This window comes from Sander lucioperca, chromosome 5 (genome assembly GCF_008315115.2).
Source record: "Sander lucioperca isolate FBNREF2018 chromosome 5, SLUC_FBN_1.2, whole genome shotgun sequence".
In the NCBI taxonomy this organism is placed as follows: Eukaryota; Metazoa; Chordata; class Actinopteri; order Perciformes; family Percidae; genus Sander; species Sander lucioperca.
The window spans coordinates 33,055,381-33,078,118 of NC_050177.1; the positions used below are offsets into that span (position 1 = coordinate 33,055,381).

General features: G+C 41.6%; 1 protein-coding gene across 1 annotated transcript; it reads right to left on the bottom strand.

Annotated features, from left to right (window-relative positions):
- Positions 1–12,164: 12,164 nt before the first annotated feature.
- foxa3 (forkhead box A3) lies at positions 12,165–16,219 on the bottom strand. The gene is made up of 2 exons (XM_031284661.2): positions 15,739–16,219; positions 12,165–14,378 (listed from the first exon to the last, which is right to left on the bottom strand). The coding sequence occupies exons 1-2, from the start codon at positions 15,808–15,810 to the stop codon at positions 13,062–13,064; spliced, it is 1,389 nt and encodes a 462-aa protein (XP_031140521.1). The 5' UTR covers positions 15,811–16,219; the 3' UTR covers positions 12,165–13,061.
- Between the last annotated feature and the right edge of the window lie 6,519 nt (positions 16,220–22,738).

A 22,738-nucleotide genomic window follows, 5' to 3' on the forward strand; every position in this document is an offset into this window, starting at 1 on the left:
CAAGAAAAACTGTAACTATATTTAAGATTAGGGTTATAATTAGGTTATGGTTAGGGTGAGGGTTAAGGTTAGGCATTTAGTTGTGATGGTTAAGGTTAGGGTAAGGGGCTAGGGAATGCATTATGTCAATGACAGGTTAGGGTTAGGGTTAGGGTTAGATAGTGCAAAGATACAAACATAGTGCCACGCACTTGTGTGTGTGTGTGTGTGTGTGTGTGTGTACTCACTAAGTAAGTAAAATGTCTAAGGTCACGTGTCGAACCCCTGCTCCTCCTGCCCGCATGTCGTAGTGTCTTTGAGCAAGACACTGAACCCTAAGTTGCTCCTGATGGGCAGACCAGCGCGTTGTGTGTCAGCTCTGCCACCATCGGTGTATGAATGTGTGAGTGAAAGAGTGAGTGAATGGGTGAATGAGAGGCAACTTGTAAAGTGCTTTGTCTGGTAAGGTAGAAAACACAGTCTATTTACCATATAAGTGTATGTGGTTTTTTACCTGTGTGTGTGTGTGTGTGTGTGTGTGTGTGTGCATGTGTGTGTGTGTGTGTGTGTGTGTGTGTGTGTGTGTGTGTGTGTGTGTGTGTGTGTGTGTTGTATCTGTGGGTTCTTCCTGCCTGTGAAGACAAACTGCGCTATCAGCCTCGGGGCCATCACACTTGCAAAGTAGTTTCACCTCTCCTCGATTGTATGATACATAGATACAAAGTCACTCAAAGCAAATAAGGTTTTAAACTTGTAGAATATTAAACAATCAGAGATTGTCTGTGCTGTAAACAAAGATTAATTCTTTGATTCGTAGCAAATATTTGCAGCAAATAATCAGTGTCATGAGGATATTTGCCAAGTCATGAATGCCCCTATCGCCATTCTGCTGTTTCCTCGCACACAGATCAAGTCTAGGCTAAGTTTTATTTGTATTTGGTTTACTTGAGTAGATAAAATGAAATGTTTGTCTCTGTAAATGCTGTGTGTCAATTTTGGGAATCATAAGGGGTTAAATGTTGCCCTAAAGCAACATCAGAGGAGCACCTGAGCTGCTTATGGACCCATGTCTTCCAAATTGAATCTGTTAATTTATTTATTTTTTTATTAATTAATTAATTTGTTAAAGCTTTAGGGCGTAACTTTTTGATATTAATAAACGTCCATTACATTCAAGCCATTACCAAATGAGTTGCTACAAAGCTAATTAAGACTATCAGCTCCACACAACTCTCTCTGTATTTATCAGTCTCACTATGTTCAGAAGATTGTGGCGTCCGGTGACTTTCCCGCGCTGAAGCTCGAGTGAAGATAATTACCTCTTCTGAAGAGTCCATCATGTTTTTGAATCCTCCTTGTCCTCCTTGGCTACTAGCAAATACATGGAGGAATGGGGGAGGAGGGGTTGTGGAGGAGCGTTCACAGAAGGCTTGTATCATGTGGACGCGCCGACAATTTTGTTGTCATTACCTAGAATTCCTCATTGGGGCGACAGAAACTACGCACTGTAGCTTTAAGGACTCTGAATGTTCTGTACATTGTTGTATTGTATTCGCTGGAGTTCCATGGGAGTTCACATTGCTGCAGTTTGTGCAGTTTCAGCTCTGAAGGAACAGGAGACAATAGCAACACTTTTTGCTTTATTGTTTTAAAATGTTACTTTCATCCTTAATAATAGTAATTGCATTTTGTTTTTGCATTTTGCTTTTATTTGATATGTTGACAGTGTAGAGCTACACATGAATGTTGGGAGAGAAGATGATATGACAACAATGGTCCTGGTCTGGAACTGAATCCAAGATGCTGCAGTTATTGACTTGCACATAAGGCTGCACCAGTAATTTATCCTTTTATTACACTGTACATTTTAAATAATTTTTCACCACATCAAAAACAAAGGCAACATTTGCAGTAACTACATCGTTATACTATGGTTAATATCAAAATGGAAAAATAAAACATCAAAACCATCACATTAAAAACATCTGTCATGCATCCGTCATGGACTGGTTTTCAAAGTAACGCAATGCGCTTTAAAGGATGCACATTTTCTGGATGCAAAGCAGTCAGAAATGGTGGCTGTAAATGTAAAGAATGGTCACTGTAAATAGAGCTTAAAGAATTGCTGATACTGCACAGCCCTGAGTCTGAGACAACCGAACCTGAGCTTACTGAAAGAACTAAAATCCGATTGGACCTTTCTGTACGCTTTTAGTGGTTCGGAAAAAAAACTGTCAAATGCAGCAATGGTGCCAAATAATTTAAAAAATCATCTTGAGACAAAGCAAAGGTTTTGCATAATTCAAGTGAGTAAGAGAGCATAACAATGGAATCAATACATTATATATATGTATATGTGTTTTTGCCCTTGAAAACCAAAAATGTTAATTAATAGTACATTTTAACTGAGAAAAGTTATTTTATCGTAAATTGAAATTTATCCGCATATCTGCACAACATGATTTTATAGTGTGATCTCATTGATATCGATTATCCATATGTGCCACATGTTGCCATGAAAAAAATCACTTTGAATGGTTGCCATGGTCTGTCTGACTGACTTTATCTCTCTAATTGTCTCTATTTATCTTTCCACTGAACCCTTATTTCTTATTTATTAAAAAAAAAAAAAAAAAAAAAAAAAAAAGCTGTTGAAGTTGTTTGAGACCTCAGACTTGCCCTCCTGATGCTTGTTTCTTCTTCCATTCATCTGAATCCGTTTTTATAAACCTGGCAAAATGGCAAGCTCCTAAATGTGACAGGAAAAGCTGGCAGGACCCTGTACGGAAGAAATGCAATTTTCACACAACGTTGTGCTTCATGTGCTCTGGCAGGGATGAAGAAACAAACAGGAAAACTGAACAAATAAATCGAAATCTAACTCGAGGGAGAAATTTGAGTCCGACTCTACCAAATTGGTTTCAAGCTGAGAATCAAAGCCCTGGTTCTCACCCAAACCTCCATTGCAAAGTCCGGTTTGGATATGGGAGCAGAGCCAGATTCAACACAGCTCCATTAGATCCTGTCATTTGGCAAAGGATGGACACCCTGTCTTCATCCATCTTTGAGACGGAGACAAACACAGCCTCTGACATGCTCTTTGTGTCTTTATGTGTCTTTATGTGTGTGTGCAGACATTTGTGTGTATGTCTCAGTGTCTGTGATTTACACGGCAGTGGACAGTAGTGGCTGTCATGTCAATTCAAGTAGTGTTGTCTTAAAGTCTAGCCAGTAGCTCTCTCTCTCTCTGTCACACACACACACACACATACACACACACACACACACACACACACACACACACACACACACACACACACACACACACACACACACACACACACACACACACACACACACACACACAGACTTTCGCAGTGTGTTTGACCCGACACATGCTCTCCAGATGTTGCCGAACATTCCTGAAGGTCTCATCACACTTGTGGACATTTTATGTCTCCTCACACTGTCCTGACACTGTCACAGTCCAGTTCTTGGTTTGTTCAAATTGAAAGCAGCTATGAAGAAACAGGACATCCCCTCTGCTTCTGGACTGAAACGCAGGCCAATAACCTTTAGTTTCTTTGTCTAAAAGCATTGAAATTGTGTCTGGATGCTGCCAACTGTCACAAATGCCCCTATGTGACAGTCATTCAGCAGGTAACGCACAAGGTAAAAACAAATAAGACAAATCAGACAAATGTTACAGTCTGACTGGATGGTCTTCTGATAAGATGCAATACAAAACAGTGAACTTGGTGGGCGTTTGGTGATTTATGGACACTATTAAAGAAAACCAATGTAATGTATCTGTAAAGGGATTGCTCTATGTGATATTGCATCTGATGGTTGGACTTGTGGTGAATATAATTATTGGGTGCACTCCAAAACTAACTGTACAGACATTAGCTTAGCTCCGCCTAAAACTGAACTCACTAGAAACTCTTCTTTCTGTCATGCCACTTCTTTCTCTCTCCTCCTCATGTCTGGGATAAGTCTCAATTGTTTGCTCAAGGTGAAACACTTTCAACTTGTGCGGACGCCCAGGGCGTAGAGACTTTGGATGCAATTGCCTCTTAAATTCACCTCATGTTCTGTCTTAACACACAGGTAGAGATTACGACAGCATGTCCACTACCCGCTGATGTTTGATCATCAGATGACAGATACCCACCTCATATGCATTCCATTTGTGCGTGTTTCCCCGGCCTTGACGCCATGTAACCATTTAATTTGGCATGGCCAAATGACACAAAGCCGCTGATACCCGACACCTGGTCAACACTGAGGAAGGAAGCAGCTGAAACTGTATGTTTTATGGAACTCTTGCTGTTAATGGAATTAAAGAAAAATGCAAGAAGACATTTTGGAAGTGCTCACCCGACCTTTTTTACTAATCCTTTGATTAAAAATAACAACCATTGGTCCCCAACATGTCAACCAAAATCATTCATTATCATAGAGTCATTAGTGCAGCACAGTACAGGCGTGTAAGTCACTGCAGACAAAGACCCCGATGAAGACAGAGTGAGTCGAAACGCGTTGGTCATTTTAAAATGCATTGTCATGTAGAATAAAGGCATTTTTATCTTTCAAAAGTCCTACGATTGCCTTGGATTGTTTTTACATTTTTTTAAATTGAGACCAGTTTCCACCCGTGCAATGAGCCCTTCACAGGATGAAATAAAACAGTACACACAGAATATCCAAAGAACACCTGCAAGTGAGTACAATACAACAAAGTGTGTACTTTTACTGATGTTACACGCAGTCTGCTAGTACCAAGGGGTTTCCAGCAGTATTAGCTTCGCCTGAGGGGAAATAACACAGCGATTACAGTAAGTTTGCATGTTGGCATGTTGATAAGTGTAAGTGAAGTGAAGGTGACTTTTTGGCTCAAGGTTTATTTAAGTGATACAAACAAGCCGCGCAGGGGCTTTCCCCTGCGACGCTGCTCGCCATGCTCAGCACCCGATACCATAAAATCCAACCTGAGACTCTCTGCAAAGTTTCTTCTCTGGAAGAAGGGAGCAGTACAAAGTCCTGAGGATATTGTTCTTCACACCCCCCTCCATTGCATATCCAAACATCCTGAAACTATAGGAGGAGAAACAGGAGTCTAGCCTGTAACATCCAGCATTTTCACCTCTGATATAAAAGATTCCTATTACTGTTTGATCCACCGGAGGCTCGTTATAAGCGGACACCACACCAAACAATGTAGGCCTAATACAGTACATGACTTTTATTTTGAAATCCACAGTGTATCATGTTACAAAGCAGACTTGACAAACCCAACAGGTGCTCTTTGTGTAATCATAACAGTGACAATGCTACTCACGGAAATTAAGATAAGATAAGTTGAAACTTTTATGACACTTGAAGGGGAACTGGGTCAGTGCAAACAGACACACGATGCAGCAAAGGAAATGAATCACGAAAAAAAAAAATAAAAAAATAAAAATATATATATATATATATATATATATATATATATATATATATATATATATATATATATATATATATATAAGACTAAGCAGAGCAGGAAAAACAACAACAAAAAATACATCAAGAATTCAGCAAATGGAGGGATCATATAAACATTACTTCATTATTCAAACTAGATCAGGACTTTCTGGATCAAAGCGCATCATCGGAGCCAGTCAGGGATTCGAACCAGGAGTGACCTTTTTAGAAAGCTTAAGAAACCTGCTCCCCTGACCTTTAACCTGCTGTCTTCTTTTTTCTGCCATGCATCTGTGTCCCTGAGTCGATGGCCCAGTTTTGATCGATAATGTCCTCCCTGTCTGTCCCTCACTCCCTCTCTCCCCCCCCCCACACATAGACACACACACACACACACACACACACACACACACACACACACACACACACACACACACACACACACACCATCAAGTTAAATGTAATCAGCCGCCTCCTCTGTGTTCGTCTCTCAGGCCAGCCTTTTTTATCTCGGGCCTCTTTGCAACACCCACGGCCGACAGAGCAAAGTCCAACAGCTTATCTGTGCCTCTGCTGGCCAGTGGCTCTCCATCTGTCTGTCTGAATGACATACTTACTGACTGTCTCATGGACTGATTGTCTCTCTGTCTTCTTTATTAGCTGCAGCTCCACTCGTCTGAATATCTCTCTGTCCTTTAGATTTATCCACGGCTTTTTGTCCATGTGACTGTCCGTCTGCCTCCATCTTCAGATTGATTTTTGTTTATTTCAAACATGTAACAAACAAGTAAAACAAAACAAAACAAAAAAAAAAGAATACAGAATAAAATGAGCAACATATAGCAAACTCAATATACAAATTCTCATAAACAACAAATAAACAGCAGCAGCTTTACCCGCAAAATGTCATTCTGTCTTGCTGAACTTCTGAACGTCTGACTGCCTCTTTACAGCTTTTTGTCCACCTGTCTGTCTCGCAACTTTGTTTACCAGCTAAAGCTCCATCTGACTGTTTAATAAATGTCCTACTGACTTTCTATCTGACTGTCACTCACTGAATTTTTTAGAATAAGTGGCTTTTTGAACGTGTTTTAATGTTCTTATGATTTCATTCTAAGACCTTTTGAGCTGACCCATTGTTTGTTCAAAATGCAAATTTGCTGTTTGATCAGGCTCAGGATCGCGGCCGACTGTCTTATTGCCTCACTAACTGACCTGTCTGTCTGTCTGACTGTCATCTAACACATTTATTTTTCAGAAAAGGGAGTATAGCCTGAAGCCTGAACTGTACGTGCTCTCTCTCTCTCTCTCTCTCTCTCTCTCTCTCTCTCTTCATTCCCTCCCCCCCTCTCCTCAGGCAATAACAAGTGTAAACAGTACATCCACCTAACAGGATCCAGGATGCACAGCCTCATTTGCATGGCACATCTTGGAAACACGCACCACCCTTTTCTCTCTTCTCCTCTCCTCTCCGTTCCTTTCTTTCTTTCTTTCTTTCTTTCTTTCTTTCTTTCTTCCAGTGCATGCTTGTGCCAGTTAGTTTTTCCAATCTTACAGCTGCTAAATGGAAGAATCCTCTACACTGCTGCAGTGAAACACATGAATGTCACTTTGTCAGTTAGTTAACTCTCTTGTTATTTTGTGTATAAGTGTGTACATGTGTATATATAAGTGTATACTCAGTTTCTGTAATATTTGTTTGCTAAAACACAGTTTGAGTCTGTTTGGCCCACAGAGCATGCAGCATTTCAAAGTATCACAGAATGGCTATAATATGATGAAATGAAGGTTAGACATAAACTACAGCAGCAGCAGAAAATACATTTTATGTTTTTTGCATCAAACTCTTTCATTTAAGCACAGACGCTCTTTGTGCAGGTGTGCATGCTCGCGGGCTCCACGCTGGCTTTGCTGTCACTAGCAGTACAGCCTGAGGGCAGCTGTCATCAAGTGCTCAATAGGGCCAAAAAAGCAACAACAGCGTCACCCTCACATGGATCTAAGGGCCACATTGACCCTCCTTTAGACCTCCAAAGCCAGCCACTAATTATGCAAAACATGACACAATCTGATTCAGTCTTTGGAGATCTTCTCTATGGGAAGCCTTTCCCACCAAAACTGTTTTCATTCACTTTCACAAGCTATGTGTCATATCATTGTAAAAGTGGGTGCTTTGTTTCAACTAGTTGCAAAATTAGACCTAATTTTAAGTGTTTATAAAAGCTAAATCCCCTTAAGGGCTTCTTCTGCGTAAATCATTCAGGAGAGTTACATGAGTAATTGAAATGTTCAGTGAATTACTGGTCAGTTTTGCTTCCAATTTAGTTTAATCATTCATTACAGCTTACAGAACCAGTGCCAGTACTACAGCCCAGTATCCACAAGAATGACATCCATTTTGGACGACGCCTCACAATTTACATCCAACGCCAATGTTCAGACAATGTCGCAGACCCTCAATTAACATTTTCGTTTCCTAATCAAGTCATCTCGCTGAATGGGGTAAGCCGTTTTCCATCACCCAGCAGTGCTTGGTACGCCAAAGGAGCTAACGTGACAAACTAGCTTAACTGCCAACTGTCCGCCGTCACACAGGCGGCACTGTTCAGGCTGTTCTCATGAACCATTCGTACATATAGCTACGAAAAGTAATGCACTGTATTTCGTTTGCATTCCACAGATGTATTAATGTATGCACCACATTGACTGCCGCTGTATAAAGTCAATGTTGGGGTTGGGCTAGTCTATGTCCACGACGTTCCACTTCCAGGATTGTATATGTGCCGCCAGCTATTCCGCCGGATGTCTTTCATTTTGGCCGGATGTCTGTTACCTTCCTTTCTTTGTGTTTGTATCCTAAACTCCGGTCTATTTATGAGGACTATGGTTAACTCTCCTCAGATCTCTGCAGGGCAGTGGTCTAGTCTACGTGATACACAGGTATACGCAGTATGCCCACTAAGAAAGCTCCAGGATTTCCATATACCCACTTAAAAATGTGCAATGACTTTCCATTATATGTTTAATATATTTTGAATTGCCATCTGTGTTTTCCTTCGCATAGGCTAAATAAAGGTATTTCCACTGTAAATTGGTGCATTAAAGTGTATCAGAATGAAGGAAATTAAGTCTTTGACGCTCAAAATTTCCCTGGGGGAGGACACCCAGACGCCCCACTATGATATGTCCATTCTGGTCCATATATTTATATAGGACAGTATACCCGCTAAAATACATTAGACTACACCACTGCTGCAGGGTAAATCCAGCTAGCTAGACTATCTGTCCAGTCTGAGTTTTTCTGTTGCACGACGAAAACAACCTTTGAACGTACACATGTTCCACCAAAACAAGTTCCTTCCCGAGCTTATTTTGGAGAGGCGCCCAAAACGATTGTGAATGGTTTAAAGAAATGCCAATAAACCAGAGCATGTTTTTCTCCCATCCCAGACTGCTGTGTGGACTAGCCAGACCCTTCTCCGCAGCGATGTGAAGGAAGGTCTGGCATTACGAGACTAGGGTTTGGGTTGGGGTGGATGGATGGGTCCTAAAAAATAGGGTTTCGAAGCGGGGGAGCAGAATTCTTGTCGGGGGAGCAGAATTCTTGTCCTAAAAGACGTTAAGCGGAAAACACAAGACTTTCACCAAGGAAACGTGTGTTCGTGTCCCAGGAGTACTACTTAAGGGCACTTGTGTTTTAACCCAAACCACAATCTTTTTTGCAATCGTCGTTTTGGTGCCTAAATACATGGACGTTGCCCATTTTTCCTTCCCATACTGGCTAAGACCGTGTTACATCTGCTAAAACATGTTGATTTTAGGATTTAAGAACTTACATTTTTGAAATAACCCATTCCTGCACAGAACGCAAATCCCAGAAACTTTAAACGGAATCATATTTTCAGCTGAGGCTATTATGGCCATTTATGAAATCCAGACTGTTATCAACAGCTGGTTTTATTTTCTAAGAGTCTTGCATGTGGAACTGGGTCAGCTGAGGGTTACAGATTACAACTGAAAGGTTACAAATGTAAGGGTCACACTTAAGTTTTTTCCCCCCTTTGTTGCTGAAATTGTTACAATCTAACTGCTGCATTTTTGCTCCTTCAAAACCTCAAGCCCCAGTATGTTATTTGTGGAAAGACTCTAATCTGTTTTCCTTCATGAGAAGCCTGGACTGAATGTGACCACTATCAGCGCGGTCACCTGATTACTGCGAGGGGGCGTATCAGAGTGACATTTTAGAGTCAACCAGGTTAGTCATACCTGGAGCTGCCTGGTGTGTGTGTGTGTGTGTGTGTGTGTGTGTGTGTGTGTGTGTGTGTGTGTGTGTGTGTGTGTCTTTGTAGCTTTGGAGACCATATCAGGCGGGTGCTTGCCTATCTTATCAAGCCAACTGCTCTGAAGGGACTATTGTGTATGCAAGGTGACGAACTCCCTTAGATTTCCCACTCAGACTATAGACCAGTGACCATTTCTTTAAGGTGTGTGTGTTGTGCTCATTTAGAGAACCACATATTGATGATGTTTCATAAAAAGGGTGAAAGCTAGTATCAGAAATAATGCTTGAATTTCTGCAGCAACAGGTAGCATTATGTGTTCTTTAGCATCGTGACTCACTGCTCTGATCGAAACTGAAGTTAAACAGTGAGACTATATGTGTTGTATTCATGTGTGTTTATGTGTGTGTGTGTGTGTGTGTGTGTGTGTGTGTGTGTGTGTGTGTGTGTGTGTGTCAATCTATATTTTCCAAGTCTCTCTCACAGTTGCTGGGCTTGACGTGACAGAGAAGAAAAGGCAGCAAGAAATACGTGACAACTCTGCTGACAACACAGGGCTGGGTTATGCAAGCCAACGGGGAGACAGACAGGCAGACAGGCAGACAGGTAGACAGGCAGACAGGTAGACGGGAGGCCTGGCGACAGGGCAGGGAAGCATGAGGCCAGGGAAGGGCGGCTGCAGGAACCAAGATCAATAAATTAACTGTTTTATTCTCATGCAGATGTAAAGAGAAGGAACCATCACAATGTCACATTATACAGTACGTTAGTGTGTGAGCTGCTCAGAACTTTGCTCATCAAGTCATAATTTGCTACATTTTCATTTGCATCAAAGCTCCCCCTTATTCTCTTGATATTATTCAGTAGTGATTCTGCAGGTTTCCATGCTTAAGCTGCAGTTTAGAAAACTCCTCTGATTTGTACAGGAAGTGATGCATTTTGTGTTAACAGTTTGCTTGGGATAAACACAAAAGGATCTGATTGGTCAGAGGGAGCTGCCGAGGCCAAGCAGACACCGTAAAGATTCAAAAGCAAAATATTCTGCTTCTACTTTCCTCCCTGTTTTTGTTTTGATGATTTGCTGATGGTTTGTCTAGTGCCGGGTCAGAGGCAGGTCAGTGGTTTTTGGAGTGGGGTCCGGCCGTGTCTGGCTGTGTGTGTGCCGCCCGGGCCGATGGCCTGTGCAGAGGTCTGCTTTGAGGCTCTCAGTGTGATGCAGCCGTGTTTAGTCTACCAGTCCTACATGTCACACACCACAGTCATTTGGTCAGGAGCTGTTTCAACAAGACGCTGCTATTCCTGCAGCACCGCCTCACCAGACAGGTGAAAAAAAAGAGTTGTGATTGATTGATTGACCAGGGCGAGTCATGGAGGTCCTGTCAGCAACGCTACGTGATCTAGAAACCATACTTTTGAAAATGTGCAGAGGTGAAGAATAATTTCCTGCAAAATGTCTAGAAAATGACGAAACATTACATTCAGGGAGCTTTTTTTCTATTAAAAAATATAATCAAAACCAGTTGGATGACATTATTTTGATTTTAATATTCTTAAAGCTTAATTTTTTACATGTGAAATCCAGAAAGAGGAAGTCTCTTTTTATGATTTTTTGGAATTTTAAGAAGGTACTTGGAAACAAACTAAGTGATTACTCATCCCTGTGGAAAAAAATAATACATATTTGAACACTGAATGTAAGGTGAAGCAGCTTTCAGTGTTTGGGGTTACTTTTGACCGTTTCATGTCAAACACTTCCTGCATTATCATTCATGGAAAAGAAAAACAAAAGCGCCATTTCTTCCCACATTTTTTGCCTTTTTAATAAGAAAAAAATGAAACATGAATCATTCAAATCACATTTAAACCAACAGAAACAACGACAACAAAAAAAAAAAACAATATATTATATCAGCACACTTTCAAAGTTTGAAAAGCAACATAGCTTAAATAAAAGACATTTCTCTTTGAAACTAAAACATGCTCCGCAGAGGACATCGTGACCTGAAACTTCTGCGTCCTCTGCTGTTTATCAGAATAATCCTTCAATAGATCGTGGGTACATTGATCTCTCATCAGATCAGTAGTCGTTTGAAGAAAAGGCACTTTTTGGACAGAGGGTTATTTGACACCCTTTGACATTGTTACACTGATCCCATTGAGCTGATGCATTGACATTGTAAGGGGGCGTTCCTAAGTATTGTTGTAACACACACAAACACACACACTATCAGCCCACCTGGCCTGTGGGAGCTCCATAGTGCAAAGTACTGTATGTAAATCCTCCCATAGTGCATCTCTCCTCCCCTCCTCTGTTTTAGTAACTGACTGAACTACCCCCCACCCCACCCCCCCCCCACCCCCATGCACCGCACCAGCTATCTGTTATTCAAAATGTTACAGTCTGTCAAAAAAGCATTTGGTTTTAATGTTCTCGTATAGGTAACAAAAACATAAACACAACATGATTCTTTTTTTTTTTAATTCTTTTTTTAATTTTTTTTTTTACCACAGTTACTTTGCCTAGTTCCTTCTGGCTGCAAAAGATTGTTTTAACTTCTGTTTCCTCTCCAGCGAGGACAAAATGGCTTTTTTCTTCTTCATATGTTTAACCAAAATAACAAAAGAAAGTACACACTCCATGGTCTGATCTGACAGAAATGATGGACGTAGTGTGAAATGCTGTAACACCAAAAAAAGAAAACCACCGCAGTAACATCTGCCTGAAGCAGTAACCTGAAACTCGTTTTTTTGGATTAAAAAAAAAAACCTCACATTTGGGTTGTAACTGGTCATCAGAGCGCTATACAAGATATATTAAAATTTATTCCCTTCATAAATAAATGCAAATATCCTCCCCCACCCCCCCCCCCCGCCCCTCACATTACCTCTATATACATTTTATACAAAGCCAATTTCACCACATGCAGTGCTTGTGCAACAGGCGAAGACAGGATCTGACTTCTGTATTGACTTACACACCGACCGACCGGTCAAATGTCTTCATCATCAGTTAAGACTTCTTATCATCCAGCTACACTTTTCTGTCCTCCATGTAACCAACCAGTCTCCATGTTTGTCAGAGTTGGTAAAAGAAAAAAAAAAAAAAAAACTGTTCTTTGGTCCCTTAAACACGGCAGCCATTTTAGATGTGAGTCTCTACCAAGGCCACTGGATGTGAGCCAGAGACGGACAGGGAAAGAAAGAAAGAGGAAGAGAGCTGGGGTGTCCATTTTAGAAAAGGCTGAGAGAAAGAGAAGTCTCCATCTAGGCTCACCTCTAGAGACAGGTGTGTGTGTGTGTGTGTGTGTGTGTGTGTGTGGGTGAGTGTCCATATTAGGAGGCGTTGAGCACCGAGCGGCTGTACAGAGTTTGGTAGTAAGCGCCTGAGTCCATGGTGGCCGGCCCTTGGCTGTCGTAGATCTGCTTGGCTCCCATAGGAGAGCCGCTGGTGTAGCTGTTGTACGCCATCACCTGATCCTGGTAGGACTTGAGGTCCATCTTCTGCTCGTTGGACATGAGGTTGGTGATGGAGAAAGGGTGGTTGAAGTTGTAGTGGGGGTCCAGGGACTTGAGGGCGTCGCTCTGTAGGTCCATGTGCTGCTGCATGGCGCCGGGCAGGAGGTGGGAGCTACCCACTAGAGACTGGGAGTGGAGGAGCGGGTTGGAGGAGGTGGTGGCTGAGAGGGACAGGGAGGACGAGGTGGAGGAGGAGGACGGCAGGGAGATGGGTGGGCTGTGGAGGTGTGAGGAGGAGAGCGAGGGGCAGTCTAGTGGCACCAGGGAGTTCCGGGGATGCGGCTGGTCATCTGAAGAGCCTGGGTGGGAGTTGTCTGAGTGGGCGGAGTCGGCTCCCTCAGAGCCTCCTGTGGGGCTGTGATCCTCCACCAGGTGATCTCCACCATGGCCTCCCTTCCCCGAGCCCCCCTCCTGGCTCTTGCCTGCTTTCTTCGCCAGCTTTTCCTCGATCTTGAAGCGTTTCTGGCGCCTCAGGTAGCAGCCGTTCTCGAACATGTTGCCCGACTGCGGGTGCAGAGTCCAGTAGGAGCCTTTACCCGGCTTGTCCGGCGAGCGAGCCACCTTCACGAAGCAGTCATTGAAGGAGAGCGAGTGGCGGATGGAGTTCTGCCAGCGCTGCTGGTTCTCACGGTAGTAGGGGAACAGATCCATGATCCACTGGTAGATCTCGTTCAGGGTGAGCATCTTGCTGCCGCTCTGCTGGATCGCCATGGTGATGAGGGAGATGTAGGAGTACGGTGGCTTGGCGTGGGTCAGGGAGCGTCGGTAGGGCTTTGGGGGAATGTCCTTGTGCCCGGCCCGGTTAAGGGTCGCGGTGGAGGGGTACCCCAGCTGGCTCATGGATTGGCCCATGTTCTGGTAGTGTGACAAGGAGCCCAAGGAGCCTGGAGCAACGGGGCCCAGCTGGGTCAGAGGGCCCGAGCCGAGGGACGAGGTCACCGGGGAGAGGGACATGTGGCTGGGCCCGGAGCCCATGGAGGCCAGTGGGGAACTGCTGAGGCTGGTGCTCGGGTACGCCATGTTCATGCCTGCAGGCGAGGCAGTGGCCGGGTTCAGGTTGATGTAGCTGTTGATGGAGCCCATGGAGCCCATGGAGCCCAGACCAGAGTTCATGGTGCTGGGAGAGGAATACATCTGGGGGGGAAAGAGACAAAAAAAAAACATCTGGTTATTCACAAGAAAACACAGTTGACATACATGCAACAACAGTGGAATAATAAAATATAATTAACTAATCTTGACGTTTGATTTCCAACATTTCGGTTCTCTGGCATTTAACTGGTATTAGTTTAAATGAGTGCACTGAAGTGACTGTTTAAATGTAAAAGTAAAGCGGTTTGACTCTCCATTTAAAAAGTGACTCCTTATCAATGCACAATGAAGCTCTCAGTGCGCGGAGAGAGGACATGGATTTCACACGGCGATGTTAACCTGAAAATGCGTAAAAAGCGCGTCATGGTGCCTCTCGGTTCAGACGGCCTCCTCCGCTCCTTCCGTGGAAAAAACAAGTGAACCAAAATGTTCAGCTCAACTGGAGGAATGTCATTCTTTTCTGTTCTTATTCGTTTGTGTATGTCAAAGATGAATTATTCCGTGTTATAATCTGTTGTTGTGAAATATCAAAAAGCCTTCGACGTGAAATAAAAGTGTTTGATAAAATTCCACTGGGGACAGAAGGATATATGGGCCCGCTGACTGAGAAATATTATCAGTCTCTTTCTTCTCGGTAATTTCATCAGGTCGATGAGAGGTGAGAACTGAAGCTGCTGATGGAATTAACTCTAATTGAATTAGTGAGAAAGAAAAAGAAAAAAAAGTCTCGTTACATTTGCACCTGAATTGTCGCAACACTCGAGCGGCTGCGGGGACACAAAGGACGAAAGTGTATTGATGAGCAAATGATTTAGTGAGCAAATTAGAAGCTGAATATTTACAATATTTATATTAGGTATTAATAATTCAATTAAAAACTGAAGTAGGCTAAAAATTTAGTGGCTTTTTTTTAATTTATTTTTTCAATAATGCAATAATGTATAATGTTTCTGTTGGGATTTTCACAGCTGAAGAATATCTGAATTTAGTCATTTTTCTCCAGATAATAACTATTATGCCCCGGTCAAAATGCTGTGCGCCTTGATACTCAATGTTACTCTATCATACTTAACATATTGTATTTTTATGGTACTCCTACAATAGGTCTGTGGTGCCTTAAATAGTAATGCTGTGATGCTGTATGAAAGAAGCTTAAGATTTGAATGTAAAATCTTTATAATATTCTTTTATAATTCATGATAGTATTACAGCTTTTTTTTTTTTTTTTCTCGTTCGGAGTCCTTCTGAAAATGTGCGCAAATAAAATTGTGTATTCTCTCTTTCACTGCCAAGAACAACCTTAGACTTTACGACGCTGTTAACAACACGAGTAGCCTACATAAAAACAGTGTGATTGATTCTTTGTCATTTCTGTTATTTTTGTGAGTGAACGTGTCTTTACCTCACTGGCCTCGCTGTAGAAAGTATTCCACTCTGGTAGATCATGTGCTTCCATCTTCACAGAACTCAACATCCCCAACACAAGTCTTTGGAGGAGAAAGACTTATCTATGACCTATTTTTAAATATCAAAAATAAATATAAAATCCTTCGCAAAGTTGGAAGTTTTTAGGGGAAAATAAAAAAAAATCCCCCAAAACAGAACGTTGTCTCCTTTTTGGCAAGAAAGAGGGAGAAAATATCTAGAGGAAGAAAAAAAAAAAGTGAGGAAAAAAAAAGAAGCAAAGAGTGATGCGACGCTCTGCTCCTGGGAATTGTAAAGTCAATATTTCTTATTTGTCAATCATCCATTGTTTCATAACCGTATTATTGTTATCGCTCAGCAGATGTTGACTTCTTCTGGCCCGTTTTTTTTCCCAGTCCACCGGCGGCCTCGGGACGCAGCGTGTTGCAGGCGGAGTTGTAGCGCAAATACAGTAGAGAAACTCGGACGTCCTCCTCTTATAAGGTGCCGGCGGGTTCCGCCCCGCTCCTGACATTTGAATATCGTGTTAGGATCCAGGAAGGGCCCTGCAAAAAGGCCGATGTGGCCCCCTGGCGTGCTGTATATTGGCCGGCGGCTGCACCGGGGCCACCCGGACGAAAGCCTGTCCCATAATCCTTCAGTGTCAGAGCTGAGTGGATTAAAATATATATATAAAGGCTAATAGCAGTGAAGTTCATAAGGGTGCGGTGTTAATATGCTCAAAAGTTAACTAGATGAAAGAATGCAATCATGTCGCTTCTTCTCCACTCAAAATGTGTCCTAATAATTATTCTCTTTTCTTCTACAACGTGCCATTTGTCTGCAGTTTTGGAAATACAATGGGAATGCGTTTTTAAAAAAAGTGAAATTATACCACTAAATCAACAAGATATTTAATTTGATTTTACAAAGAAAAGTTATTTGTCGATATTGAACCGCGTTTCTTGGGATGGGGAGGTTTTGTGACGTGTGTGTGTGTGTGTGTGTGTGTGTGTGTGTGTGTGTGTGTGTGTGTGTGTGGCAAAGGGCGTGGAAGTCGTTAATTCTCTCGGCTATCACTTCTCTGCGGCTATGAACCCTGTAACACATTCTTTGAGGGCTTTGTAACCGCCACATTTATTTCAGGTTTTGATAGTCAAATATTTTCCTGATTGTTATGACTATCAGAGAAATATTTGACTCTCAAAAGAAGAATATCAGAACATCAGAGATCCTTATCTCTACCCTTACATTAGACCACCAAGCCCCTCAAGTCAAACCACACTGATTAAAACGGCCTTTTGCCTCATATAGGCTATACAGTATGCCACTGCAACACCAGGTACAGTAAACTCAGTATGAAAACTTAAAGGTACCAACAGACACTTGAAGTCACTGAAAGCTCCTTGGATGCCTATGTGCGTATATCTGTGCGTAAAATTGGCTCGTTATAGGCCTAACTGTGAGAGACCTCCTTCCCTGAGTCATTCGCAACGCTACGCCACAGAGAAATACAATAAATAATGTAATCCCGGTGTAATGCATAGGGCCGAACTCCTGTGTTGTGGAATACACATCGGCCTCGTTGCAGACGGAGGCCTGTGAATGTCAATGCCTCTGCCTAATGGCCAGTCAATGGAGATGTAATTGATGCGCAGGCGGGAGGTCGACGGGATTAGACTGAGAAACGATCCCGAGGAAATAAGAAACAGGAAGGTAGGCTACATGTGCGCGCAGATGCACCAAAATATGCAGATATGTTAAAAAATAAAAAATAAATAAAAAAATAAAACAGATTCAGTGTCGGCCATCGTCGGGTTACATTTTATATTTGTAAAGTTCAGCGTCCATCTGATGGCTATGTTGCCTTCAGGGTTTAGGTTAAACTGACCCTTGATGATTATATTCCTGTGATAACCAATCAGAGGCGATTTAAAAAAAAAGAAAGAAATTACCACCAAATGATCAGCCAGTCATCGTGTTTCCCACCGCCATCAGCTGCAGCTGAGTGTGATAGTCTAGGCCTATATATTGTCAATCAGACTCTCTACAGGCCTTCACCTGTAAAGACTCGGCGATTATCGCCTGTTTGCAAAACGCTGTCAAATCGATTAACACGTGGAATGAGCTAACACCTCAGTGTCTGTAATGATGCTATTAAGCCTGGAAGAGCTTCATCTGGAAGGTTATATGGTTATAAACAGCTTGGCAAACTGTAAACCTTCAGCTTCTGATCATACTTTTTTTTCTTTCTTTTTTAAAAGGACCAATACAACCCAAATATAAAGTCTAGTTTGAGGGAGGGACTCGCATCCAATTAACCGTCACATGAGAATAAACAGGGGCTCCAATACATGTTATTCTGGTTTATAGCTGAACTTCTTTATCCATGTCTGGCTGCAGAACTGCCTACACATTCTTATTACACTAGCAACAAGAAACCAGAGTATCAAATCTTCAGATGAAAAAAAAAAAAAAGGTCAAATCAAAATATACTGTCCAATCAGAGATCATGTCATTAGGCTGGATTTGGGTGGCGATTCATGTGTTGGATATTTCTGTTCCACTCGTTAACTTTGCTTTTGTCGCCTTCAGGTGCCAGTGGGGAATCTGATATCCTGAATTTCCAACACAGCATCACATTCATGTTGCTCTGGAAAAATGCTCTGCTGAGTGCCATACACTTATTTCCAATAACTATTGGTGGTTTTAATGCCTGTCATGTCTTAGAACGATAAACACACAAATTGTCTTCATCTTTGAACCTGGTTTATTGACTTGTTTCACACACCTGCTGAAGGATGACGAGCATTGTATTTCGGCCATGACGCATCAAGCTTCAACCCTGCCTCTTAATACGCATATTTAATTGGTGTAATGCGTCTTTAAGGTCCCATTTTTTTCCCCAACACACATTTAGCCATATCCTCTCTCTGCCGTTTTTCATTCAAATGGGCCTCCTGTCGTCCATTAACACCTCTGTAATTGGTTTAACAATAGCTGACACTAATAGAGGAAACGACAGATCGGCCCCCCACCACCGTCTCTCTTCTTCTTCACAACACAAAGTGCGCAGCTAACAGTTTATCACTTTACCAAAGATCCTCTGTAACTCTTAAGACTGTTCCCAGCAGCCTCTGTCCTTTCAGGCAGACTGAGTTAAGAGGCTAAGAGCGCCATCTTGTGGCCTGTTACTGATACTGAATCAAACTGAACAGAGTTCAACACTATTATCAAAATAAGTCATTTTTTACAGACACTGCATCCTCTTACAGTACATGAAGTAAACTTCAAAACTTCAAAATAGAAACCAGGAATTTCATTTCTTGCAGGTTGAATTTTTACCCGGATGCCAAAATTACATAATGGAGCTGCCAAGACTTAAAGGTTACCTCAGACATGAACTATTCTGTCTTCTTATCATTGTGATTTTCAAGAAGATTACACAGGATTAATGTGTAAACAAAGATTATGTTGAATAATGACCAATTATCCAATACATTCCTGTACATGATAAATACAATAAAACTATTACTGTTAGAAATAAATTGTTCATACATCAGTCCTATGAATTACATATTACAATGCTTTGATAAGCCATGGGATGCACCTTAGGTCTCAAGCTGACAATAGCTTGAGACCTAAGGTGCATCCCATGGCCCTCAAATTGCATCCTCGACTCCTCCACTTGCCTCCCTTCCTCGCGTCTTAGTCCCTCCCACCGAGGAGGCCTGGGAGAGAATTCATTGGAGGAGAGAGGCAACGAGCAAAATGTGTTTTTAGATGGATGAGACGTCCTTTCCTCTGAAGCGTCACATGAATTCATCCGCTGTTTGGGCGGCGTTAGCAACTCCTTCAGCTGCACGGCTCTGTATCCTCGGCTATAGCTCCTCGATGGTCCCTCCTCGATGCTCGGTCCTCGGGGCAGAAATAAGAGCTTTGAGACGGCCTTCACAGAGCAGGGACAGAACAACATCCGGTTCAGCAGAGGACCGAAGAATCGAGGAGCTCTAGACAGGTTCAGAATCCCCGTGATTAAGAGTAACAGGTACAAGCACTCCTTCATCCCCACAGCCATTTCACTTGTGAACTCAGGCCGGGGGAGGAGGTAGTAAGTCCCAACTCACTTGGCAAAGTGTGCAGTTTAGTTAGCGATATGATGTGGTTCGTGTTGATGATTATGGTGATGATGATGATTAGGATAACGATGATGTCTATGTCGCTGATGTGTTATGATGGAAGAGATGTTGATCATGTATTCAACATGCCTTTGGATGTTATTGATGCTGTGCTTTGTACTAGGGCTGTGTATTGGCAAGAATCTGGCGATACGATACGTATCACGATACATGGGTCACGATTCAATATATTGCAGTATATTTCGATACTGGGCGTAAGGCGATGTATTGGGATTTTTTTTTAAGTATAATTTTAGAAAAACTAGTATTTAAAAAAAGACGTTCATAGAAGTCAAAGAAGTTTACTTTAGGTAAACAATTCAGTACACAGAAAATCAAACTACCAGTTTGGGATTGTGGTTCACAGGTTCTTAGTGAGCTAATTTGTATATGCTAAAGCAGGCCAAAGTTCAGCCATAGCTACATTGTTAGCTTCTAGCAAAAAGTCAGGCACTGCTAGGCACTGCTAGACACTGTTAGGCACTGTTAGGCAAGGGCACTAGTGGTGCGTCTCAGCATAGCCATCTAGCGCTAGGGGGTTTAAACACAACATAAACGTGAACCACTGTCTTACAAGAATATTGTTGAACATTTAAAAAAAGAAAAAAAAAAAATCGATATTTCCTTTTTGAAAATTTATACAGTATTGCAAAATAAAATATCGCGATACTCAAGTGTATCGATTTTTTCTTACATCCCTACTTTGTACACTTGGAAATGTCAAAGTCGGTCACCAGTGAATATTGTCCACTGGTATTCAGGTCACTGGTCACCACCCCCCCCCCCACCCCCCCATCTCCTTCTGTAGGCATGGGGTCATGCAGGGCATCTCTCAATGCAAATCAAACCAGCTATTAGGTTAACTGAAATAAAACCATGCCAGTCTCTAGGTATGGTGAAGGGGATGTGATGATGTGGGGCTGTTTTAATTCCAAAGGCCAAGGGAACTTTATCAGGATGCATAGTATCCTGGATCCATGAAATAAGTGGCCTTTAAAAATAAAAATCGACCTGCCTCTAAGGGAATTTAACATAGGGGTGTACTTACTTATGCCCCCTGTATTTTAAGGAAGAACATATATTTATTTACGATACATTATTAATTCACAAAGAAAATTGGTGTCCTTAAAGGTTTGATTTTCCCTCTTTTTTTAATTAAGGCATTAAGATCAATTTCCAAAAGATGGATTTTTTTATTCCTCTTTTTAGTCAACTTTAGCATGGGTTCATAAACTTATGAGTGCCACTGTATATGCATGGCATAGTCACATTTATTTACCCCAGGTCATTAAAACATTGGTGTCGTCATTCAATTGTAGCTCTGGTCCTGTTGGAACAGCTGCAGTCTCTGTAGCCGTGATGCCAACCAATGTGCTGTTATCCCAGGTAAAAAAACAAGATTACAAAATCATTCCTCTACTTATGTTTGAAGAATTGTCTTAGCTTTTTACTCATAAACAAACTATTTAACATGATATAATGTCAGTGGTAAAACACAAGAAACAAAAAAAAGAAGTGCAAGTTTTCATCCCATTTATTCCTGGTTTCTATTTTATACATGAAGCTGCAAAAAAAACCAACAGATCCCAAAATGACACATACATGAAAAGAAGAGAGATGCGAGGAGAGACCATATCAAGACAATAAATGGCTGGCCAACTTTACAAAGGCTTCGGTGAAAGCAAAATCCGTCTGATGGCAATTGAAGGGAAACAGATTCAGGTTAATCATTGACTAGACAGATAAAAAAGCCATTGCACTCCTACTTCCCCTGAGGTTCCCAGACACACAAACAGACGGTAAACATTTAAAAAAAAGGCACTTAACAAGGGATTGCATGATGTATCAGTGCATATTAAACTTAAATTCCACTTCTTCAAAGACATTTCTCTACAACAGACCTGATCCGTGGGATATTCTCTCAATATAGAAAGCCTGTATAAGTATCTGCTGCATACCATAGACGTTTACTATATATAAAATCCCATAAGTACAGTAGACCACACAGGCCTGTAAACTGTAACGGCTTGATGAAGAAAGCCAGTAAAGACCTGGCCAAGAAAATATATATATATTCCCCATTAAACATTTACATCCAGAAAACATAAATTTGGGCATAAAATGACCTTTGGTTTGTCTGTGCTTCTGTACTGACGAGTACATGCTGCACATGAAGAGAGAATCCACCAAAAAACTAATTCGTTGCAATGTGTGATTATTAAAATGTTGGACTGTTCAACTTAGGAACATGAAATCCCTGCACATTCTTTTGTAACTGGCAATTAAAGTCTGGATTAGATGTTCAGTATGTATGCATTTGCTCCACTAGGGGTGTGCAAAAAAAAAAATCAATTCACATTTGTATCGCGATTCAAGCTCTACCGAATCAAAATCACTTCATAGAATTACAAAAATCGATTTTTTTCGTTTTGTAATGGCGTGTATACTCTTGTCCTGAAATGAGTTTAGCTCGCCATTCCCATAGATGGCGCTGCGTCGAATTCACACTGACGCCTGGGCACTCTTGTCATAATCAGAAGAAGAATCAACGCACTCTTTCAATGCTCTAAACTCCCACCGAACTCTGAACAAAAAGCTCTTTTTATTTAACAGTTTTATTTCATACTTGAATTCAATGTATTTGAAAGCTGGCCAAAGCTTGGCACTTTGCAGTTTTTGCAAAAGTTTTTATTTTTGTATGAAGACATATAAAGTAATATCAAACTAAATGTAATTTGTTGTGTTTCCTTTTCTTTTAAATTGTATGTCTACTGCAATCACATGGGAAAAGTAACTACATTTACATACTGTGAATCTTTT